The sequence below is a fragment of the Pelobates fuscus genome, chromosome 4 (assembly GCF_036172605.1).
Source record: "Pelobates fuscus isolate aPelFus1 chromosome 4, aPelFus1.pri, whole genome shotgun sequence".
In the NCBI taxonomy this organism is placed as follows: domain Eukaryota; kingdom Metazoa; phylum Chordata; class Amphibia; order Anura; family Pelobatidae; genus Pelobates; species Pelobates fuscus.
Genome location: NC_086320.1, coordinates 300641857 through 300663056, shown reverse-complemented (window position 1 = coordinate 300663056; position 21200 = coordinate 300641857). Strand labels below are relative to the sequence as shown.

The window sequence follows — 21200 nt, the reverse complement described above, 5'->3', positions numbered from 1 at the left end:
TGTTGTTCAGGAGCGGCTTGACAAGAGGAATACGACATCTTAAGCCTATGTCCAGGATCCGTCTGTGTGTGGTGGCTCTTGATGCACTGACTCCAGCCTCAGTCCACTCCTTGTGAAAGTCCCCAACACATTTGAATGGCCTTTTCCTGACAATCCTCTCCAGGCTGCGCTCATCCCTGCTGCTTGTGCACCTTTTTTTCCCACATTTTTCCCTTCCACATAACTTTCTATTAATGTGCTTTGATAAAGCACTTTGGGAACATCCAACTTCCTTCGCAATTACCTTTTGAGGCTTTCCCTCCTTATGGAGGGTGTCAATGATGGTTTTCTGCACAACTGTCAGGTCAGCAGTCTTCCCCGTGATTGTGATTCCTACTGAACCAGACTGAGAGACCATTTAAAGGCTCAGAAACCCTTTGCAGGTGGTATGGCTTACTTAGCTGATTAGACTGGGGCACGGTGAGCCTAGAATATTGCACCTTTTCACAATATTCTAATTTACCGAGATTGTGAATTTGGGGTTTTCATAATCTGTAAGCCATAATCATCACATTTATGACAAATCACGGCTTGAATTATTTTGCTTTGCATGTAATGCGTCTATCTCATATATTAGTTTCCCCTTTTACGTTGCATTACTGAAATAAATGAACTTTTGCGCGATATTCTAATTTTTCGAGTATCACCTGTACATCTACAAAGAACGCTTCTAATGTCTAACTGTCAATCTGTAGTAAACTCTCTTAAACACTCTTATTCTAGATTGTGAGCTTGTTTGAGCAGGGTCCTCATCAACCTATTATTCCTGTAATATTTTATAATTGTCTCATTTAAGCACTATGGAATAAGTTGGCACTATATAAATGTAAATAATAATAATGACAATAATTAATGTTCTTGAAGGCCATATTGCCCATCAAAAAGTAATGTGATGTATCCTATCTACAAACCAGTAGGGGTTCGGGGATTTACTATGTATACTAAATCAATTAAATGTGCTTGATGTACTGTGCTTCTTAAAATTAAAGACATCTGTCGTTACAAAAGCCTATTAGCATCCCTGAGAAAATGCTTCAGATACAAGTTAATCACAATGTGATTTTGCCTTCAAATGTTCAAAAGCAAAACAACGTATTAACTCAGAAAGTCAGGCAGGCACAATGTTCAACCAAGGAGATGACAAAACCAAATTGAGAAATGTTCTTTCACAAATCAAAAGGGAATTGTAATCTCCTTTAAGAACATCATTGAGCTTTAAGCCTATAAATGCAAATCACTTTGATTGCTGATCAGAAGATATCGGAAATATCAGGCATGAGAAGATGAGTCATTTAGAAGATTACCGTATTTATCGGCGTATAACACGCACCGGCGTATAACACGCACCTAATTTTTAGAAAGAAATTCCAGGAAATTTCCCCCCCTACCCATAGTGTTCCCCCCTCATCCCATAGTGTCCCCCCCTTTCCATAGTATTCTCCCCCCCTTTCCATAGTATTCTCCCCCCCTCCCCTCCCATAGTATTCTCCCCCCCTCCCATAGTATTTTCCCCCCTCCCCTCCCATAGTATTTCCCCCCTCCCATAGTGTACTTCCCCCCCTCCCCTCCCATAGTGTACTTCCCCCCCTCCCCTCCCATAGTGTACTTCCCCCCCTCCCCTCCCATAGTGTACTACCCCCCCTCCCCTCCCATAGTGTACTACCCCCCCTCCCCTCCCATAGTGTACTTTCCTCCCCCTCCCCTCCCATAGTGTACTTCCCCCTCCTCCCCTCCCATAGTGTACTTTCCCCCCCTCCCCTCCCATAGTGTACTTTCCCCCCCTCCCCTCCCATAGTGTACTTTCCCCCCCTCCCCTCCCATAGTGTACTTTCCCCCCCTCCCCTCCCATAGTGTACTTTCCCCCCTCCCCTCCCATAGTGTACTTTCCCCCCTCCCCTCCCATAGTGTACTTTCCTCCCCCTCCCCTCCCATAGTGTACTTTCCTCCCCCTCCCCTCCCATAGTGTACTTTCCTCCCCCTCCCCTCCCATAGTGTACTTCCCCCTCCCATAGTGTACTTCCCCCTCCCATAGTGTACTTTCCTCCCCCTCCCCTCCCATAGTGTACTTCCCCCCCTCCCCTCCCATAGTGTACTTCCCCCTCCCCTCCCATAGTGTACTTCCCCCTCCCATAGTGTACTTTCCTCCCCCTCCCCTCCCATAGTGTACTTCCCCCTCCCATAGTGTACTTTCCTCCCCCTCCCCTCCCATAGTGTACTTCCCCCCCTCCCCTCCCATAGTGTACTTTCCTCCCCCTCCCCTCCCATAGTGTACTTTCCTCCCCCTCCCCTCCCATAGTGTACTTTCCTCCCCCTCCCCTCCCATAGTGTACTTTCCTCCCCCTCCCCTCCCATAGTGTACTTTCCTCCCCCTCCCCCCCCATAGTGTACTTTCCTCCCCCTCCCCTCCCATAGTGTACTTTCCTCCCCCTCCCCTCCCATAGTGTACTTTCCTCCCCCTCCCCTCCCATAGTGTACTTCCCCCCCTCCCCTCCCATAGTGTACTTTCCTCCCCCTCCCCTCCCATAGTGTACTTTCCTCCCCCTCCCCTCCCATAGTGTACTTTCCTCCCCCTCCCCTCCCATAGTGTACTTTCCTCCCCCTCCCCTCCCATAGTGTACTTTCCTCCCCCTCCCCTCCCATAGTGTACTTTCCTCCCCCTCCCCTCCCATAGTGTACTTTCCTCCCCCTCCCCTCCCATAGTGTACTTTCCTCCCCCTCCCCTCCCATAGTGTACTTTCCTCCCCCTCCCCTCCCATAGTGTACTTTCCTCCCCCTCCCCTCCCATAGTGTACTTTCCTCCCCCTCCCCTCCTATAGAGTACTTTCCTCCCCCTCCCCTCCCATAGTGTACTTTCCTCCCCCTCCCCTCCCCTCCCCTCCCATAGTGTACTTTCCTCCCCTCCCATAATTACTTACCTGTCCTGAAGCGTGGGCCGGCTTCACAGCGCGCACCGCGGTACAGGAACTTTAATTTAAGGTTCCGGTTTCCGGCGGGACTGAAAGGAAGTGTGCACACTATTGTGCACACTTCCTTTCAGTCCCGCCGGAACCCCGAACCTGAAATTAAAGTTCCTGTACCGCGGTGCGCGCTGTGAAGCCGGCCCACGCTTCAGGACAGGTAAGTAATTATGGGATATCGGCGTATAACACGCACCCACGATTTTCCCCCTATTTTCAGGGGAGAAAAAAAGCGTGTTATACGCCGATAAATACGGTATTTAGAATAATACAAAGACCGACAATGCAAAAATGTGGCAGCACAACTGAAAGTAGAACAATACAGAAGGAAGAGGTAAAGACCAGGATCTGTGTGAAAAACTCCTTGTAAAGGTTACAGAGATCAAACTCCTGAAAGAGTAGTTATACCCTTCATGAAGTACTACCTTAAAGGAACACTATAGTGTCAGGAATACCAACATGTGTGGTTGAAAGGGTGATTTTACTCAAATGTTCTCCCACGCCACTCCAGTCTCGCCGCCACTAGCTCCACATTGGAAAAAGCATGGGAAAGCATTGGGAGGCTATTGAGCGTGCGCTGCAAAACACTGCTCTGTGCCAATTAGCATGACCTCATGCATTGTGGTCTGAGTGACTGCCACTAGTGGTATAACTAGCCAGCAATGTAAACATTGCTTTTTGTCTGAAAAGGCAGTGTTTGCATTGCTCAGCCTGCAGGGACAGGGTATAGACACCAGAACTATTACATTAAGCTGTAGTGGTTGTGGTGAAAAGAGTGTCCCTTTAATGGGAACCTAAACCTAGTATCGTGTTTCAAAATGTTCTCCTTCTAATTTCACACTCTTCCTCTCTCCTCTACCCACTTCTCATTTGCCATATCTGCAGAGGTGGTTGTCAGCCCTCTCGACAAGTAATTGCCATTTTACAGATGCTCACATCCAGCCAGGAAAGAAACAGAATATGGAAAATATAATATAAGCACACCATGGTAAAGCATAGAAAGTGCAAAGTCATTTGGCTCCATAGGCTTCAAGAAAGTTATTTTAATATGCTATGTGTAGTACACCAGGTGTAAGGTCTCACTAGAGTAGCTGAGCAAGTACAATTACTCTTTTCAGTGCCACAGCCAACAGCAACACAATTAAAGTATAGGCCCATCACATGGGTGCAGAAAATGCCCAGTTTTCTAGTTAGCCCCTTCTATTTACATGGCCCCTAAAGGGCCCAGGAGATGCCCAGTTTACCAAGTAAGTTTAGCAAGAAGCAACACTTTGGCTGTTGGCTTCTGGGTTATTGAAGATGTTTATTTGGCTTTTTGGAGGGCTTAAGACGAAAGTTCTTCGATAAACATTTTTGATTTTTTTTTTTTTGATCCTTTGGCTCTTCTCCCTAATATTAGTATGAATGGGTAGGTGGGGACATTTTGCAGTGGGTTTCTAGAGCCCCTTGCAGAACAGGAGTGGGATCACTTGAAGGGCCACTGAGACTGGACATCTACACCGTAGAGCTCAGGAGATTGGGCTTCTCCTCTTTTTTAGATTTAATCAACAGACCATGAGGGAACCCACATTTTTTATTATTATTATTTTTTTAAATGTGAGCGTAATGGAGACAGTCACATCGCTCTCAATACATACTTTGATCTGAAATCAGTTAGTGTGTTTTTTTCTGTTTATAGTTGCAAACACCATGCTGCGCTTGAAACAGTGTCCATTGTTATGGGTATCTGCAGTACATATATATGCAAGTCTGAAATACGATATGTCTGGGCTCATTTACATGTCAAGCTGGAAACTCTGGGATAGTTGCGGAAACATGATTTCTTAAGTTTCTATGCCCACTAAGTACCCTGCAAATTCCAGCTTGAGCTATGCAGGTGATGAATAAAAGTATATATATGCCTGGCACTGCCAGGGGGGAGAATGGCACAGTCCCTCGCCCTGCCCTCCTTCCTCCCACTACCCTCTCACAATCCCCTTTTCTTCTCTCTCCTCTTTCTCTTCGACTTGGTGTCCCAACTTCATCATATAGTTATGATTGTTTTAACATAAAAAAGTGACTGTACAGTATGTGGCAGTATATGGTAGAGTCCACTGAAATCACCACAGAAATACCATATCCAAAGAGGCGTTTGCGTACGCTACAGCTGAGTATACATGCATTTTTGCGGTATGGGGGCAATGCGGCAGACTTCTACGTAGGTCCCCACAGGGCTACCGTCCGGGATGCAGGTGGGGGACACGGCCGACCTAGCCGTTCTCCTCCGCGGCATTGGTGGAGGACCTTAACTGTACCTAGAACTATGCCTGTACAAGCCTGTACCACTGTGTAGAAATTGGGCTTCTGCGTAAGCCGCACTGTAATCTGCCTTAACTACGTGTCACGCACGAAAATAACGAATTTAAAAAAAAAAAAGTATATATATGGTTTCAAGTGTTATACACATATATATATTTATTTTGGACAGGTACTGTATCACATATGCTTAAATTGATTGATTTCAATAGGCACTTTGTTGGCATCTATTCTCTAACTTTTACAACAAAGGACAAAACTATTCAGTAATTACTATTCTAAAACAGCATGGTCTAATTTAATATTGTCCATGCCTTGTGATGAAATGACAGCTATATAGTTGATGTTTTACTACCCAATCAGGCTTAAACATCGCTGGACTTTTTCAGGCCAAAATTGCAATTACAAATGGGAAAACTGCTCATTTGCAGATAGTTAATTGCTTTTGATTGTATAAGAAAGAATGCTAGGAATTAGGTAAAAAGCAAATATACAGTGGAAAATGGATTAAGTGAGCAGAAGAATGTTTACTTTTTTTTTTATTAACTAAGCTAAAGCAACTGAACAATTTAGTTTGCCTAAGATGACCCTGATTTTAAATCAGTGTCTACTTAAAATTGCAGATGCACAGTACCAAGCATTTATTAGAATAATTAACATTTCTAGCCTAGAAAGCATTGTATTATTTTTATGTAAATTAACCCACATCAAACCCCCTTAACATTCACGCCATACATAAAAATAAGAAGCACCTGCAAGTGACAAGCAAGTGGCTCCTTGATGGAGGATTCTGCTCCCAACAATTAAAGGGTCATTGTTACCTCCAGATTGTTTTTCAATATTATGTTTACTTATCCCTGTTAAACAAATATGTGTTTACGAGGTATGAAAATGAAATTAAATGTAGACGTCCACACCTCTTTATCCTGCACCTGGACACTCCCATCTTAGCACCATGATAACAATCAATCTTTATTAGACATTTAGATTTAAGAGGATGATATTAAGGACTGATATTAACATCTTATAAGCTGCCATTGGAGTAGTTGTATGGTGTAGGACAAAGGAAGCACTTTTGAAGGGGTGTGGGTTGTCAGAAAATTTAGTGAGAATGGAGCAGATTTTTCTCCAGAATGGTTGTATCAAGTGGCAATCCCACCAGATAGGATTCGTTGTACCCTCCATATTATGGCATCTTCAACAGAGTCTGGTGGATGATGGGTCTATGGTCCTCATCCTCTGAGGCATTCTTTACCACAGGGAGAGAAGCTTATAGGCTGTTTCCTATGTCTTGTCAGAAAAGGAAGAGTAATATATTAAGTTGCCCATTTTCTGACCCTTAGGTGCGGTAAATGTCTTCCCCAGAGAATGTGGGAAATCCCATGTTCTATGGGTCTGGGTCACAACACAAACAGGGTAGGGTCCCTTTGCAGACATCCAGCTCCCACTAGATCCCAAACCACTATTATTTTATTTATTCCAATCCACAATGCCTAAATCTAAAGCAATACTAACTACACATTTTCTTACGACCTGCTAACTTACTGACTCCTCTGTTTTGGAAACAACAAACAACATATAGCTCCTACGATAAGGGAATGTATTCAAAACGTAGACTCTATTAGAACTATGGGGAACAATATCTGCTCTCTTACCCACAGATACTCCCTTTACAGTCTAGTCGACACTTATCAAGCTCTATGAACTATCACCAGAATTTAGGAGACCACCTACTCAATGTTAATTTGTAATGGTGTACCTGTTCAGAGGACAACGAGTCATTTTAGGCTGGAACAGAAACACTTTTAAACTGGTTGCTCAAATGGGCAATGACTTAACGTCTACCTTTATCTTTAAATTATATAGAAACATAGAATGTGACGGCAGATAAGAACCATTCGGCCCATCTAGTCTGCCCAATTTTCTAAATACTTTCATTAGTCTCTGGCCTTATCTTATAGTTAGGATAGCCTTATGCCTATCCCACGCATGCTTAAACTCCTTTACTGTGTTAACCTCTACCACTTCAGCTGGAAGGCTATTCCATGCATCCACTACCCTCTCAGTAAAGTAATACTTCCTGATATTATTTTTAAACCTTTGTCCCTCTAATTTAAGACTATGTCCTCTTGTTGTGGTAGTTTTTCTTCTTTTAAATATAGTCTCTTCCTTTACTGTGTTGATTCCCTTTATGTATTTAAATGTTTCAATCATATCCCCCCTGTCTCATCTTTCCTCCAAGGTATACATGTTAAGATCCTTTAACCTTTCCTGGTAAGTTTTATCCTGCAATCCATGAACCAGTTTAGTAGCCCTTCTCTGAACTCTCTCTAAGGTATCAATATCCTTCTGAAGATACGGTCTCCAGTACTGCGTACAATACTCCAAGTGAGGTCTCATCAGTGTTCTGTACAATGGCATGAGCACTTCCCTCTACTGCTAATACCTCTCCACATACATCCAAGCATTCTGCTAGCATTTACTGCTGCTCTATTACATTGTCTGCCTACCTTTAAGTCATCAGAAATAATCACCCCTAAATCCCTTTCCTCAGATGTTGAGGTTAGGACTATCAAATATTCTGTACTCTGCCCTTGGGTTTTTATGACCAAGATGCATTATCTTGCACTTATCCACATTAAATGTCAGTTGCCACAACTCTGACCATTTTTCTAGTTTACCTAAATCATTAGCCATTTGGCTTATCCCTCCTGGAACATCAACCCTGTTACATATCTCAGTATCATCAGCAAAAAGACATGCCTTACCATCAAGACCTTCTGCAATATCACTAATAAAATTTTTAAAGATAATGGGTCCAAGTACAGATCCCTGAGGTACCCCACTGGTGACAAGCCCAAGCTTTGAATATACTCCATTGACTACAACCCTCTGTTGCCTGTCAATCAGCCACTGCCTCACCCATTCAACAATATTGGAATCCAAACTTAAAGATTGCAGTTTATTGATAAGCCTTCTATGTGCAACAGTGTCAAAAGCCTTACTGAAATCTAGGTAAGCAATGTCTACTGCACCACCCTGATCTATAATTTTAGTTACCCAATCAAAAAAATCAATAAGATCTCCCTGAAGTAAACCCATGTTGTCTCTGATCTTGAAATCCATGTGTTTTTAGATGTTCAACAATCCTCTCCTTTAACATGGTTTCCATCACTTTCCCCACTACTGAAGTAAGGCTTACTGGCCTATAGTTGCCCGACTCCTCCCTATTACCTTTCTTGTGAATGGGCACAATATTTCGCCAACTTCCAATCTTCTGGGACTACTCCTGTTATCAATGATTGGTTAAATAAATCTGTTAATGGTTTTGCTAGTACACCACTAAGCTCTTTTAATAGCTTTGGGTGTATTCCATCAGGTCCCATTGACTTATTTGTCTTTACTTTTGACAGTTGAAATAGAACCTCTTCCTCTGTAAACTCACGCTTAATAAATAACTCATTTATCCTTTTTCTTAACTGAGGTCCCTCTCCTTCATTTTCATCTGTAAATACCGAACAAAAATATTCATTGAGGCAGTCAGCTAGACCTTTATTCTCTTCTACATACCTTCCTTCTTTTGTTTTTAATCTAACTAATCCTTGTTTTACTTTTCTTTTCTCATTTATGTATCTAAAAAAAAAAGTTTTGTCCCCCTTTTTTACTGACTGTGCTATTTTCTCTTCTGTGTGTGATTTGGAAGCTCTTATAACCTGCTTAGCCTCTTTCTGCCTAATCTTATAGATCATTCTGTCTTCCTCACTCTGGTTTTTTTTATAATTATTTTTAAATGCAAATAGATAGACAAACTGCATCTGTCAGATTAGTCGCAGGTTACACTATGTTCCCTGAATTCCAATTACACTTGCTTGTATTGACCTTAGAGTTGCAGTAACAGTAGTATACAATTGAGGTTACTGTGGTATGCCTTTTAGGTATGCCTACAGCTGGTGGTACTTAAACTTGACCATAAAAGTTGGGACAGTAGATCAGTAGACCCAACAGAACCGCTATCATGGCGGGCTTGCCACTCTCAGTAATAAGTCTGACCTGTGGGAGAGGGGGGCAGTGTTCGTTTCAATGAGCCTAGGGTCTAAGCCTAGGGGGGATCTGGATTGTGTTACATTGGGAGTAGTAGTGACAGGAAAGATCATGCCAGACCTGCATTGGAGCCTGAAGAAGTAGGCAGTGTGTTACCACCTCTCTACTCCGCTACAATCGCATCCAGAACAGAGTCGACAGGGGCTTGCTTGCTTGTGCCCTCTACACTGACTTCAAACACTCCAGCACTCCTAGCAAATATGCAGCCTGATAGTATAACTAGGTACGACAAACCACCCCTCAATCTTCGGCAAAGTAAGTGTGTCAAAGTTTATATGGGATATAAGTGGGATATAGATATAGATATAGTGCAGCAAGAGTAAACCATATGATCCCAACATAGGCTGGGGAAGTGCATTAAGGTTAGAAAAATAGGAGTGTATCATTCCTGATATCTAGTCAAGCATGTAACAGCGACGCACGTCTGCCATTGGTAAGGGAAGCTGATTTGGCAACACCAAACCCTGGTGCTGTTTGGTTAAACCAAACCCTGGTGCTGTCATCTTTTCTGGAAAAGTCTAGCTATTGGAGATTAAATGACACTTCCTAGTCAATAAATGGGTGCACATGTCCATATCCATGTGCTTATATCACTATTTTAAGGAAAATAATAAAAGTGATACCTCCCCTTTCATGCAATGGGAGGCACATACAAGTGTTATCAGATGGGAGTTTATCAAATGATGTGCTCTAATTAAAAATGAATGCTTACAATGGACTTATTCTCTCCTTACTAAAAAAACACTACGTGCAGCAAATCATACATTAACCAAATCCAAAGAGGATGGACCTAAAAATGATTTTGAATGAAAAAAGCCAAAGCTTCTTTACAATACCAACAAAACGGTCACTGCATAAGGTTCGGGTTACTATTATAAATACGGGTTGGGACAGGGTGCAGTAGGCTTGTGTCAGTGACTATGTGTGCAAAATTGATGATACAGAGATTGCACCCTCCTGATAAGGACTTGGTGGTACCGAAAGTGGGTTTGTTAGCTGTGCATGCATGTCATGCAATCCGGCAGCAGTGATGGTCAGTCCCATCTAGAGTAGCCCGTTCACAGAACACTGCTTGTTCGCTCACTATGGTCTGAATGCCTGGAGTTCCGGTTATTCAGTGCATTAGTGATGGAGTTTGGGTGCTGGGCTATAATCATTACATTAATCTGTAGTAGTTATGGTGCTTGAAGTCTTCCTTTAAGTGCTCTTAAAGGGGCACTCTAAGCACTATACCTATTATAGCTCATTATGGGGTAAAGAGTCTCAAGGACACTTACTGGTAAGGTGGTCTGACTGGGATTCAAACCCAAGTTTCCCAGTTCTAAAGCAATGATATTATCACTGCTCTTACCAACACATGGAAATATCTTAAAGAACTTTAATTATTAAAAAAAAACGTAGGTTTGAAAGCATTACCATTTTAAAAGTTATTGCATGCCAAAAAATTGGACTTATACAAAGTAAAATATACCTTCCAATTGCCATTACAGCTGCTTTTTTTCCCAAGAACAGGAGGTTAATTTGCATACAATGCTTTAAGAAACACATTTCAGATTATTTGTCTTTTAAAACACTCTATAGACTGGTGTAAAGAGGTAAAATGAAAAGTACTCTGTTAAGTTGTTCTTGAAAAGGACACATCATCCTAAATTGTTACCTGCCCAAAAGGATTACATAGATATCCTACAGCGCATGATGAGCAAGACAACTGAATTACTTGCCTCACCAAGATGAGAGTCTCCAAGGGGTCCCTTTGTTTCTGGATTTGCAATAATTATCCGAACTCCAGGGAGGATCTATTATAGAGGAAGAAAAATATCTCAGCTCAGTTTGTGAATTTGCATTCAATGTGGCAAAAAAACTTCTGGTTATTGTTCCAACTTGTTAAGCAGTTTTGATGACATGGGGAAAAAAAATCATTTTAACTTGTAGAAAGTATAATTTGATTTACAATTCTTCCATGATCCATGATTCCATTATTTATATTTATGTGTCCTTTTTTCTTTTTTAGTGCAGATGTTAATAGAAATTGGAACTTTTATAAATTCACCTTGTTACACACCCCTAACTTGCAATCATAAAACAATTCCTGTTACTTTCTGGTAGCTCAGTGGAGCTATACTCAAGAGGCAGCAATTGCCCAGGGCAAAGACTTCGCATTGAGCTGCATTGGAAAGTCTTATTGGACAGCCACAGAAAGTCAGGCTGGCGTTAGAAGGGGAGGGCTTGCAAAGGCTGCAGACAAGAAATCTGCAGCTTTTGCAAGCTTATTTTAGATATACTACTACCTAAGAAAAAAAAACCAACAATTAAATTCATGCTTGTTTTCATTGGGGGAATATTTACTAAACAGTGATTTTTACAATTGCATCTTCATTTTTTTTGCATTTGAGCAGTGTGGTGTCTCTCTAGTGAACAATAACCACAAGGATTACTGCATAAACATGTTAACCCCTTCACGACGGGTGACGGACGAGGTCCGTCATCCTGGGGATGCCCTTAACGACGGGTGACGGATCTCGTCCGTCACGCGGTAAAATGAACCCCAGATCGCCGCAATCGCGGCGATCGTGGGGTTAATGGTGCTCCGGTCTGCCTCTGCATTAGAGGCAGACCGGGAGCACCGGATCGGGCTGTCCCAGCTCATGTGCCCGCTCTGACAGCATGTCAGAGCGGGCACATGTGCTCTGTATACTCACCTCCGCCTCCCTGCACTTCCGGGTTCAGTGTGAAGTGCAGGGAGACGGATCTTCAGTGATCCTGCCCCCTGGTGTTAAAAAAAAAAGTTAAATTAAAATCCCACCCCCCCTTTACCCATATTAATAAAAAATTAACCCCTTTCCCTGCCAATTGATCACTGACTACAGTGATCAATTGGCAGGGATTACATTTTAATATGATCTGATTTTTTTTTTAACCCCTGAGGGTTAATTCTTTTTTTTTTAACCCTCAGGGGTTAAATTTATTTTATTAATTAATTTAAATATTTTAAAATTATAAATTTAGCTAGCTGGGGAGGGTGGAAGTTAGTGGGGAATTGGGGGATTTAGTGTTAGGCTAACTAGGGGTTAACGTTAAAAAAAGTTTTAAAATAAGCTTTAAAAAGTTAAAAAATTAAGTAAAAAAAAAGTTTTAATAACGTTTAAGTAAAAAATAAAAAAAAATTAAACCCTTTACCCAGTCCAAATAAAAATTAACCCCTTGCCTGCCAGTCTATCACTGCCTACAGTGATCAAAATACAGATCACAGTATTATACTGTGATCTAATTTTTTTTTAACCCCTGACGATTAACTTTTATTTATTTTTTAACCCTCAGGGGTTAAATTAATTTAATTAACTAATTTAAATATTGTATAATTAAATATTTTGCTAGCTGGGGTGGGTGGGAGTTATGGAAAAATGGGGAATTTACTGTTAGTGCTGCTTACTGCTAGTTAGGGGTTAACGGTAAAAGAAAAAGCTTAGAAAAATGTTAAATCTGTAAAAAAAAGTTTTACGAAAGTTTAGGAAACTTTAAAAAAATGAATAAGCAAAACAAAAGTTTAAAAAATAGTTTTAAAAAGTAAAAAAAGTTTTAAAAAGTAAAAAAATACATTTAATAACGCTCATTACCACTACACCTGGTACAAGCTAGCGGAAAAATGATCCCACGCTAAGGTTCAAAATATGCCTTTTGAAATACCCTGGGATGTCTTCTTTAAGAAATGGTATGGCTTTATGGGGTATTTGGATTATATAGCCTGGTAAAATACTCTAAAATGGGACATGGGCACAGCGTAAAAATTTAAAGTTTGAAAAAAATGGAATGGCTGTGTCCCAAATGTGCCCCTCCGATGTCCACATATACCTGGCAAAGGTACATACGGGGGTATTTTTGTACTCAGCCGACATAGCTGAGCAACATATAAAGTATTATAGAGTGGTGGTACACATAAGGTTTGCAAAATATACTGTGCAAACTCACTTTGTGTGTCAAAAAGGCATAAAAAACGCTTATTACCACTACACCTGGTACAAGCTAGCGGAAAAATTATCCCACACTAATTTTCAAAATATGCCTTTTGAAATACCCTGGGATGTCTTCTTTAAGAAATGGTATGGCTTTATGGAGTATTTGGATTATATAGCCTGGAAAATACTCTAAAATGGGACATGGGCACAGCGTAAAAATGTAAAGTTTGAAAAAAAAATGGAATGGCTGTGTCCCAAATGTGCTCCTCCGATGTCCACATATACCTGGCAAAGGTACATACGGGGGTATTTTTGTACTCAGCCGACATAGCTGAGCAACATATAAAGTATTATAGAGTGGTGGTACACATAAGGTTTGAAAAATATACTGTGCAAACTCACTTTGTGTGTCAAAAAGGCAGAAAAAACGCTTATTACCACTACACCTGGTACAAGCTAGCGGAAAAATTATCCCACGCTAAGGTTCAAAATATGCCTTTTGAAATACCCTGGGGTGTCTACTTTAAGAAATGGTAGGCCTTTGTGGGGTAGTTTGAATTTAAAACTTACGAAGATGCTTGGAAATTGCACATAGGTCAAGCGTCAAAATTCAAAGTTCTGTAAAAACTGATATGGCTTGGTCTCCAATATGCCACTGTAGCTTCACAAAATAGTGCCAAAGACATTCATTGGGGATGTCTTTTTACTCAGAAGACTTAGCTGAGCATAATTTGAAGGTTTTGAACTTAGTGGCACATATGAAATATACAAAATGCCCAGCAAAAATGCAATCCGTATGTCAAAAAATGCACAAAATTATTTTTTACCACATACTTTGGCATATATTGGTGAATAAATGGGGGCATGCTAAGGCACAATATGCACCTTATGATATACCCTGGAGTGTCTACTTTTACAAATGGTAGGCCTTTGTGTTTTTTTTTTGAACAGTCAAACTGTTATAATACCCCAAATGGAAGCATAGGCTCATTAAATCCGTCTCTCAAAATTCAACTGTGAATACTGAAAAGGACAGGTCTCCTGTATGGCACTGTAGCTTCACAAAATAGTGCCATAGACATACAATGGGGGTGTCCTTTTACTCAGAAGACTTAGCTGAGCATAATTTGGGGGGTTTGAACTTAGTGGCACATATGAAATATACAAAATGCCCAGCAAAAATGCAATCCGTATGTAAAAAATGCACAAAATTATTTTTTACCACATACTTTGGCATGTAATGGTAAAAAAATGGGGGCATGTTAAGGCACAATATGCACCTTATGAGATACCCTGGAGTGTCTACTTTTACAAATGGTAGGCCTTTGTGGGGGTTTTTGAACAGTCAAACTGTTATAATACCCCAAATGGAAGCATAGGCTCATTAAATCCGTCTCTCAAAATTCTACTGTGAATACTGAAAAGGACAGGTCTCCTGTATGGCACTGTAGCTTCACGAAATAGTGCCATAGACATACAATGGGGGTGTCCTTTTACTCAGAAGACTTAGCTGAGCATAATTTGGGGGGTTTGAACTTAGTGGCACATATGAAATATACAAAATGCCCAGCAAAAATGCAATCCGTATGTAAAAAATGCACACAATTATTTTTTACCACATACTTTGGCATGTAATGGTAAAAAAATGAGAGCATGTTAAGGCACAATATGCACCTTATGAGATACCCTGGAGTGTCTACTTTTACAAATGGTAGGCCTTTGTGGGGGGTTTTGAACAGTCAAACTGTTATAATACCCCAAATGGAAGCATAGGCTCATTATATCCGTCTCTCAAAATTCTACTGTGAATACTGAAAAGGACAGGTCTCCTATATGGCACTGTAGCTTCACAAAATAGTGCCAAAGACATACAATGGGGGTACCGTTGTACTCAGCAGAAGTAACTGAACACATAATAAAACTTTGTACAGGAATAGCACACAACAACTTTACAAAATACACATGAGAAGTTCTTTGTTATACGTTTGTGTGCGAAAACCCCCCAAAAATACAATTTTACTCCAATATTTAGCAGAGGTTGGCGGTAAAATGGCTACGTAGAAAGTGTCAAAACAACCTTAGGTAAATAGCCTGTGATGTCTACTTTATATAAATATATACTTTTGTGTGGCAATTTTGTTTTATTTTATGGCTATTAGGCTTACAAGACAAACATACCAAATTCTAAAATCGCTCCACATAAAAAGTGTATTTTACTCCTTGTGCTTTGTGACCTGTAACTACCGAAAAAAACTTAAAATCCCAGACACATTATATATTCTGTAAATCAGAACAAATAAATGAATTTATTTTTAATTACTTTCCTTAACCTGCACTAATTATGCACACATTATGATTGCAAAAACTGTAAAAAAAAAAGCAATATTTTTCTTTTTTTTTGCATTTTTCTGTATTTTTTTTATAATAAGTAAGCATTTATATATTTATATGTTATATCAAATTAAAGCCCTTTCTGTCCTTTAAAAAACAGTATATAATATGTGTCGGTGCAATAAATGAGAGAGATGCAAATTGCAGTTGAACGCAAACAGCAAGAAAATGCAAAAATTGCTTGTGTCATTAAGCGTAAGTCAAGCTTCTGAAGCTCTGTCCTTAAGGGGTTAAATATCAACACAGTAACACGTTTTTGTGTTGAAAAAACAGAACAAAACAAAATGTATCATAAATGAAATAAATCTAACAATCTGATGAATAAATGGCTGTCATGATCTGCTCTGCTCTGTTCTGATGTCTGGACTTGGCTTCTGGTATCCAGTACTCTTTTTGCTATTCTTGCTTAGTTTTCCTTTCTTTTTTGGTTTTCTAGTCTATGTCTGGTTTTCTTAATGCTGGGATTTCTGGGTTCATTCCTATAGTTCGCCCCTGGATTTCCCAGTCTCCAGGTTTCCTTTAAATGTTTGTTTTATGTTGCCACACCCGTTTGTTTTCCATCATTCCTTTCTGTTTCAGAGTCCTGCAGGCAGCTGCTCAAAGCTTCTGCCCTTTCTTGCAGGTAAGTGCTATATATGTCTACTTAGGATGTTTTAGCATACATTAGGCAGTGTAGGACCTGCCAGATATGGGGTACATTGGCGTTGTTGGCAGGCTTATGCAATGTATGATCATATAGTGTGACTAAATCCCCATGATTTTCATATGTTTTTCTCAGTTATTTCTCCTCTTGTTTTGCCTATGTTATCTTGTCTGGTTTTAGTTTGTATACCCAGCCCATGTACAGTCCTGTCCAATCATGCCCATGTTATGTTCATGTTTTCCTCATGTCTTGTGTATATGTTCTGGGTTTAGCTTACTATCCTTCTCTGGTTCTGGGTTCTATTAGTTCTGTCTTGTTTTCATGTTTGGTGCCTATCTCTAGTCTAGCCTTGTTTCTAGTACTGGATACAATCTTGCTGCAGAGCCTCCCTATTCAGCTCCTGGGAGGTCTGCTTAATTTCCAAGCTGAAGCTGATTCAGGGTCTTGGTATGTGGCTGCACAAACGCTGGTGCTCAACACCAGGGGGCGTGCGGTTACCCTGCACCAGACCCTGCTAATCCACCTCCACGCTGAAGACTCCCACTTAACATCAGGCATATTGGGTCCCGGTCCACGCACCGCCACCTGGACACTGTGTCTGGGTTCCGGGCACCGGACTACCACCCTGACAATGGCCAAAAGACAATAAGAGATGACAGGTGTCTCACACACACGGCTCTTATCTGCTGCTCATCAATGTATCCTCAGATTAATGTGATTGGTATGTTCTTGTAATCCGTTCACCAATTTAAGGCTTTTATCATCCAACTAGTTGATGTATTTTACTTCCATAAGAATTTATAATATATAAGGTTAACACTAGATATATTATTTGTGAATGAATCCAGCATTCTAGTGTATTCATAAACCTAAAGGATGCTGAATCATATACAAAGTCAGGTAGTAAGTGGAAATATGAGCACTGACTAAAATTCACGTGTTTACATCCCAATGTGTTAACCACTTGTTCTCAAGTCTTGTGTAATTTTTATTTCGTTTTTCCGGCAATATAAACATCAGTACATCAGATATGAAAGTTTAAAATGAAAACTCCGCAAACGTATCCGTATACAAGGATGGAGGTTAGGAGAAAAATATTATTACTTTCATTGTGTGCAAAGATTACATGATAAGACTGCTGCCTATTGTGTATGCAGTCTTATGGTGACATAAAAGCAAAGTGGAAGGTAGTATTCAGAAGTGATTGGGGTCGAAGAGCTAGTCCAGAATTACTTTTAAATACTTACTTTTCCTGATTCCATGAGAGGCAAACTGTGTGGGGACCCTCTTTCTACCAGTCGAACTCTGAAAGATAGATACGGTACTTAATTTTGAAAACATGTATTTTAGCAATATATCATAAAAGGCCAAACAAAAGTTTTCAACTTGGAATTTCAACAGGGCCAGATATTTATTTTGTTCTTAAATATTTTTAATCTTCTCAAACAGAAGCATTTTTTTTTAATTACCATTCATCTTTTAAATTAAACAGCCTGTTAAAATCAAACGTGACACTGAAGGCAATGATATGATTAGATAGGTATAGTTAGGTATATGGTCCAAAGACAGCTACCACAACCTAGTCTAACTATAGAGATCTAATAAGAGAGCACAAGATTAGAATCTCCAAAATCACAGATTTCCCTCAATACACCCTAATATTGTACTCTGTGTAAAAGTGGGGCTTTCAAATAAGTACAAATCACATGTTAACTTAAAGGATTTTCATTCTGGCACAAAATAGGCATGAATGTGATCAATGATGTTAACACTGACAAGTGGAACCCTCAGTGAAACAAATATTTAAAATACAAATCAAAGGCAAATGTAAGCTTTGTGGCTTGTTATTTACATTTCTTCAAACACGTTGCTTTTAAATCATAGTTGTTTAGCTTGCATGCATCCTGTGGTTTACAATATTATGTTGTATGTCTAAAATATATGTGCCCTGAAACATTACAAAATGCAAGTTTATGTAAACATATACAATTTAAATAAGTGAAGAAGTTATTTTTATTACTACTGTCACCACAGCTAAATAATACATCAGAATACAATTAAAATATAATGCAGGAAACCATATGGCAAAACAGTAATGCAAAGGAGATATTTGAGATTTTTATGATGACAATAATACGAACACTTACACATACAACCAAAACCAGATCAGTACTGTCTCTGTAATGTCTTTTTAAGGACACTCAGAATCCTTTTTTTTTTTTTTTAACTATATCAGAACTTTTTATTGAATATTCGCAAGTAAGTCATGACATTCATGAACAAAGTGTATAAGCTATAGTAAATGATAATGTGTAGAGAGAAACGCAGGCTCGCTGGTCTCCCGCCATTTACTGACAAAGTGGACCATGCAGGGACTCAGTTCAATTTGCTTACTACCCACCGAAACAAGGTCAGGATTCCGTGTAAGTAGTATACACCATAATATCCAATGAGAACTGTTGGTACACGTCATTGCATTTTATAATTACATCTTAATTAAGAGAATGACAGTTACCCACTTGTTCTGTGAGTATAAGGGTTCTGTGTGTAGAGCTGTGTGCCGAGGCACTATGCAGGAATGATCTAAGTCGTATATGCAGTATGAGTCTGCTTAGTGTATAGTTTTTTCAATTGTGCAGTCGTCAGTGCCTGAGCTAGCAGTTGTGTCAAATCAAGAGTAAATATCCAAGTAGGTGAGAGGTAACAAATAAGTAGAAGTAGAATATAGAAGGGAGGTGTAAGAGTTAAAGTAATGTGTGGTTGGTGCACGCGGGTTAATCTGCTCTACTTCAGCTAGAGGCTCGCTCCCCACTCCCTGTCTCTCCATGAGCCAGGTAGAGACACTCAGAATTCTATGTTGTCTCATTCCAGGGGGAATTTGAGAATTTATCTGGATTGCAGTGCCTTGGTCAATTTATTATCTGGATTTTAGTGCCTTTGTCAATTCACACCTTGTTTTCTCTCACACAGGGAGAACATAGCTGGGGTATGAAACTATACAATCATAAATTAGCTTTCTAAAAACACTCAAGTGCTAGAGTATAATTTTTGTACACAGTCAAGGCACAGACAATTTCTCCAATGTGGCTTAACACCGGGTGAGACCACTGCAATGATTAAATGATTATGGACATTCCAATGAATTGGGGGTGAGGGGCACTCGTCTCCCATGATGTAGAGGCATGTGTTACTCCATAAACTTGACATCAATGCAACAGTGCATAGGTATTTCAAACATTCATGGGGATGTAGAGAAACAACTGAAGGTCACATCTGGTGAGCAGTTGTAAATCCCTACTCTAGACTGCAGACTAGCCTAATCTAAAAAAAAAAAAAATTAGAAAAAAATCTAATGCTGGAATGAAGATTCTTTCATTACTGCAGTAGGTTGTAGAATCCTTGGTTCCTTTGAATACTTTAATAGATGGGTGCACAGAAGGTCCATCCCCAGATGTTTTAAAACTACAGCTTCCATGATGCTTTGCCATTCTAAATGCATTCTAAAGGCATGCAAAGCATCATGGGAGTTGTAGCTCTACAACATCTGGGAATCTACCTTTTGGGCACCGCTGCTTTAATACATTGCTGACAAGATGTGGGTCTGACGGCATTTAAAGGAGTTTCACCCAATTTTTATTAGAATATTGATTTAACCAGTGTCTGTCCATCACAGTATCTAATTTGATTAAGTTTAACAAAGGTGCCCTTGATATTTTCGAAGTGCAGTTCCCATAATTCTTTGTCAGTTATCTACTAGCAGGAGACTATGGAAATGTAGATCATATCAGCTGGATATGCGAAGCTGAATAGCCCTGTTTATGCTACTTGAAAAGGTTATGGTGCAATCATCTTCCCAACCGTGTATCCATTTGTTCTGTTTATTATAATAGCAGCAATTTGCAAAAATCATTGATAACTCTCAAAGAGACTCTACAGCAGTGATTCACATGCGCAGCCACCAGTTGAGTCATTCATGAAAACAGAAATTATGCTATTCCACAAGCAAATAGAAGTTATGCTGAAGTCGTTTAACTACTACATGGAGAGAGTTTTATACCCCCTCGAAAAATGAACGGCACAGCATAGTTAATATATACAGTATTGCAGTTGAAATCATTTCCCGAACTAATAGTTTTGCAAACGCAAAACATTTCCAAGGCACTGCACCGTGGTCACTCAATGATACATGCTTTCTTGATCTATTTCCAAGGTTAATGTGCTTGATATATGAGGGGATTATTTTACATCTTATTAGCCTTTTTTCAACTTCAATCTGCATCCTTGGTCCTGAACGTGTATCTCTCATGTAAAGATTGATTGCGCAGCAGCAAAACTTGAACGCAATTTCCTGTTAAGTGACCCAGACAGATATTCTTGGGCTCTTAAAAAGAATTCTCAGGATGTGAGAAATTAAAATGCCAAGTAATTTAAGAATTTTACAAACCAAAATTAAAACCTTATTAATTGCAGATACATTAGTCAGAGAGAGTCCAGACTGCACAGCTTAAAATGAATTTCCCCCACATGCTACTGATATCTGCATTTATACATTTTAACAATGCGATGAGAAAAGAAAAAAAGACTGAATCATTCTTATTCTCCTCTACATGTATTTAATTCAATACCCAGGACTGAAGTAATACAAAGTAGAGAGGAGATTTAAAAGCGGTGTTAATAGAAAATTTTGAAAAATCCCTAAATTGGATATATCACCATAGAAACCAGTGGAATTCAATGGAACATTCTATTGGTTTACGTAGTAGTTTCAGAACCTTTCCTAACTTTCTTGTTAGTAATGCTTTTATATATTATATATTTTGT

At 39.8% G+C, this 21200-nt stretch overlaps 1 protein-coding gene across 3 annotated transcripts in view; it reads right to left on the bottom strand.

The window, feature by feature from the left end:
- DIP2C (disco interacting protein 2 homolog C) overlaps positions 1 to 21200 on the bottom strand; it is a 446084-nt gene that overhangs the window by 27862 nt on the left and 397022 nt on the right. For all 3 annotated transcript variants that reach the window (XM_063452241.1, XM_063452243.1, XM_063452244.1), the window contains 2 exons: positions 17627 to 17684; positions 11114 to 11188 (listed from right to left, as the gene is read on the bottom strand). In XM_063452241.1, coding sequence (XP_063308311.1) covers positions 11114 to 11188; positions 17627 to 17684 — 133 coding nt within the window. The remainder of the gene's footprint in view (positions 1 to 11113; positions 11189 to 17626; positions 17685 to 21200) is intronic.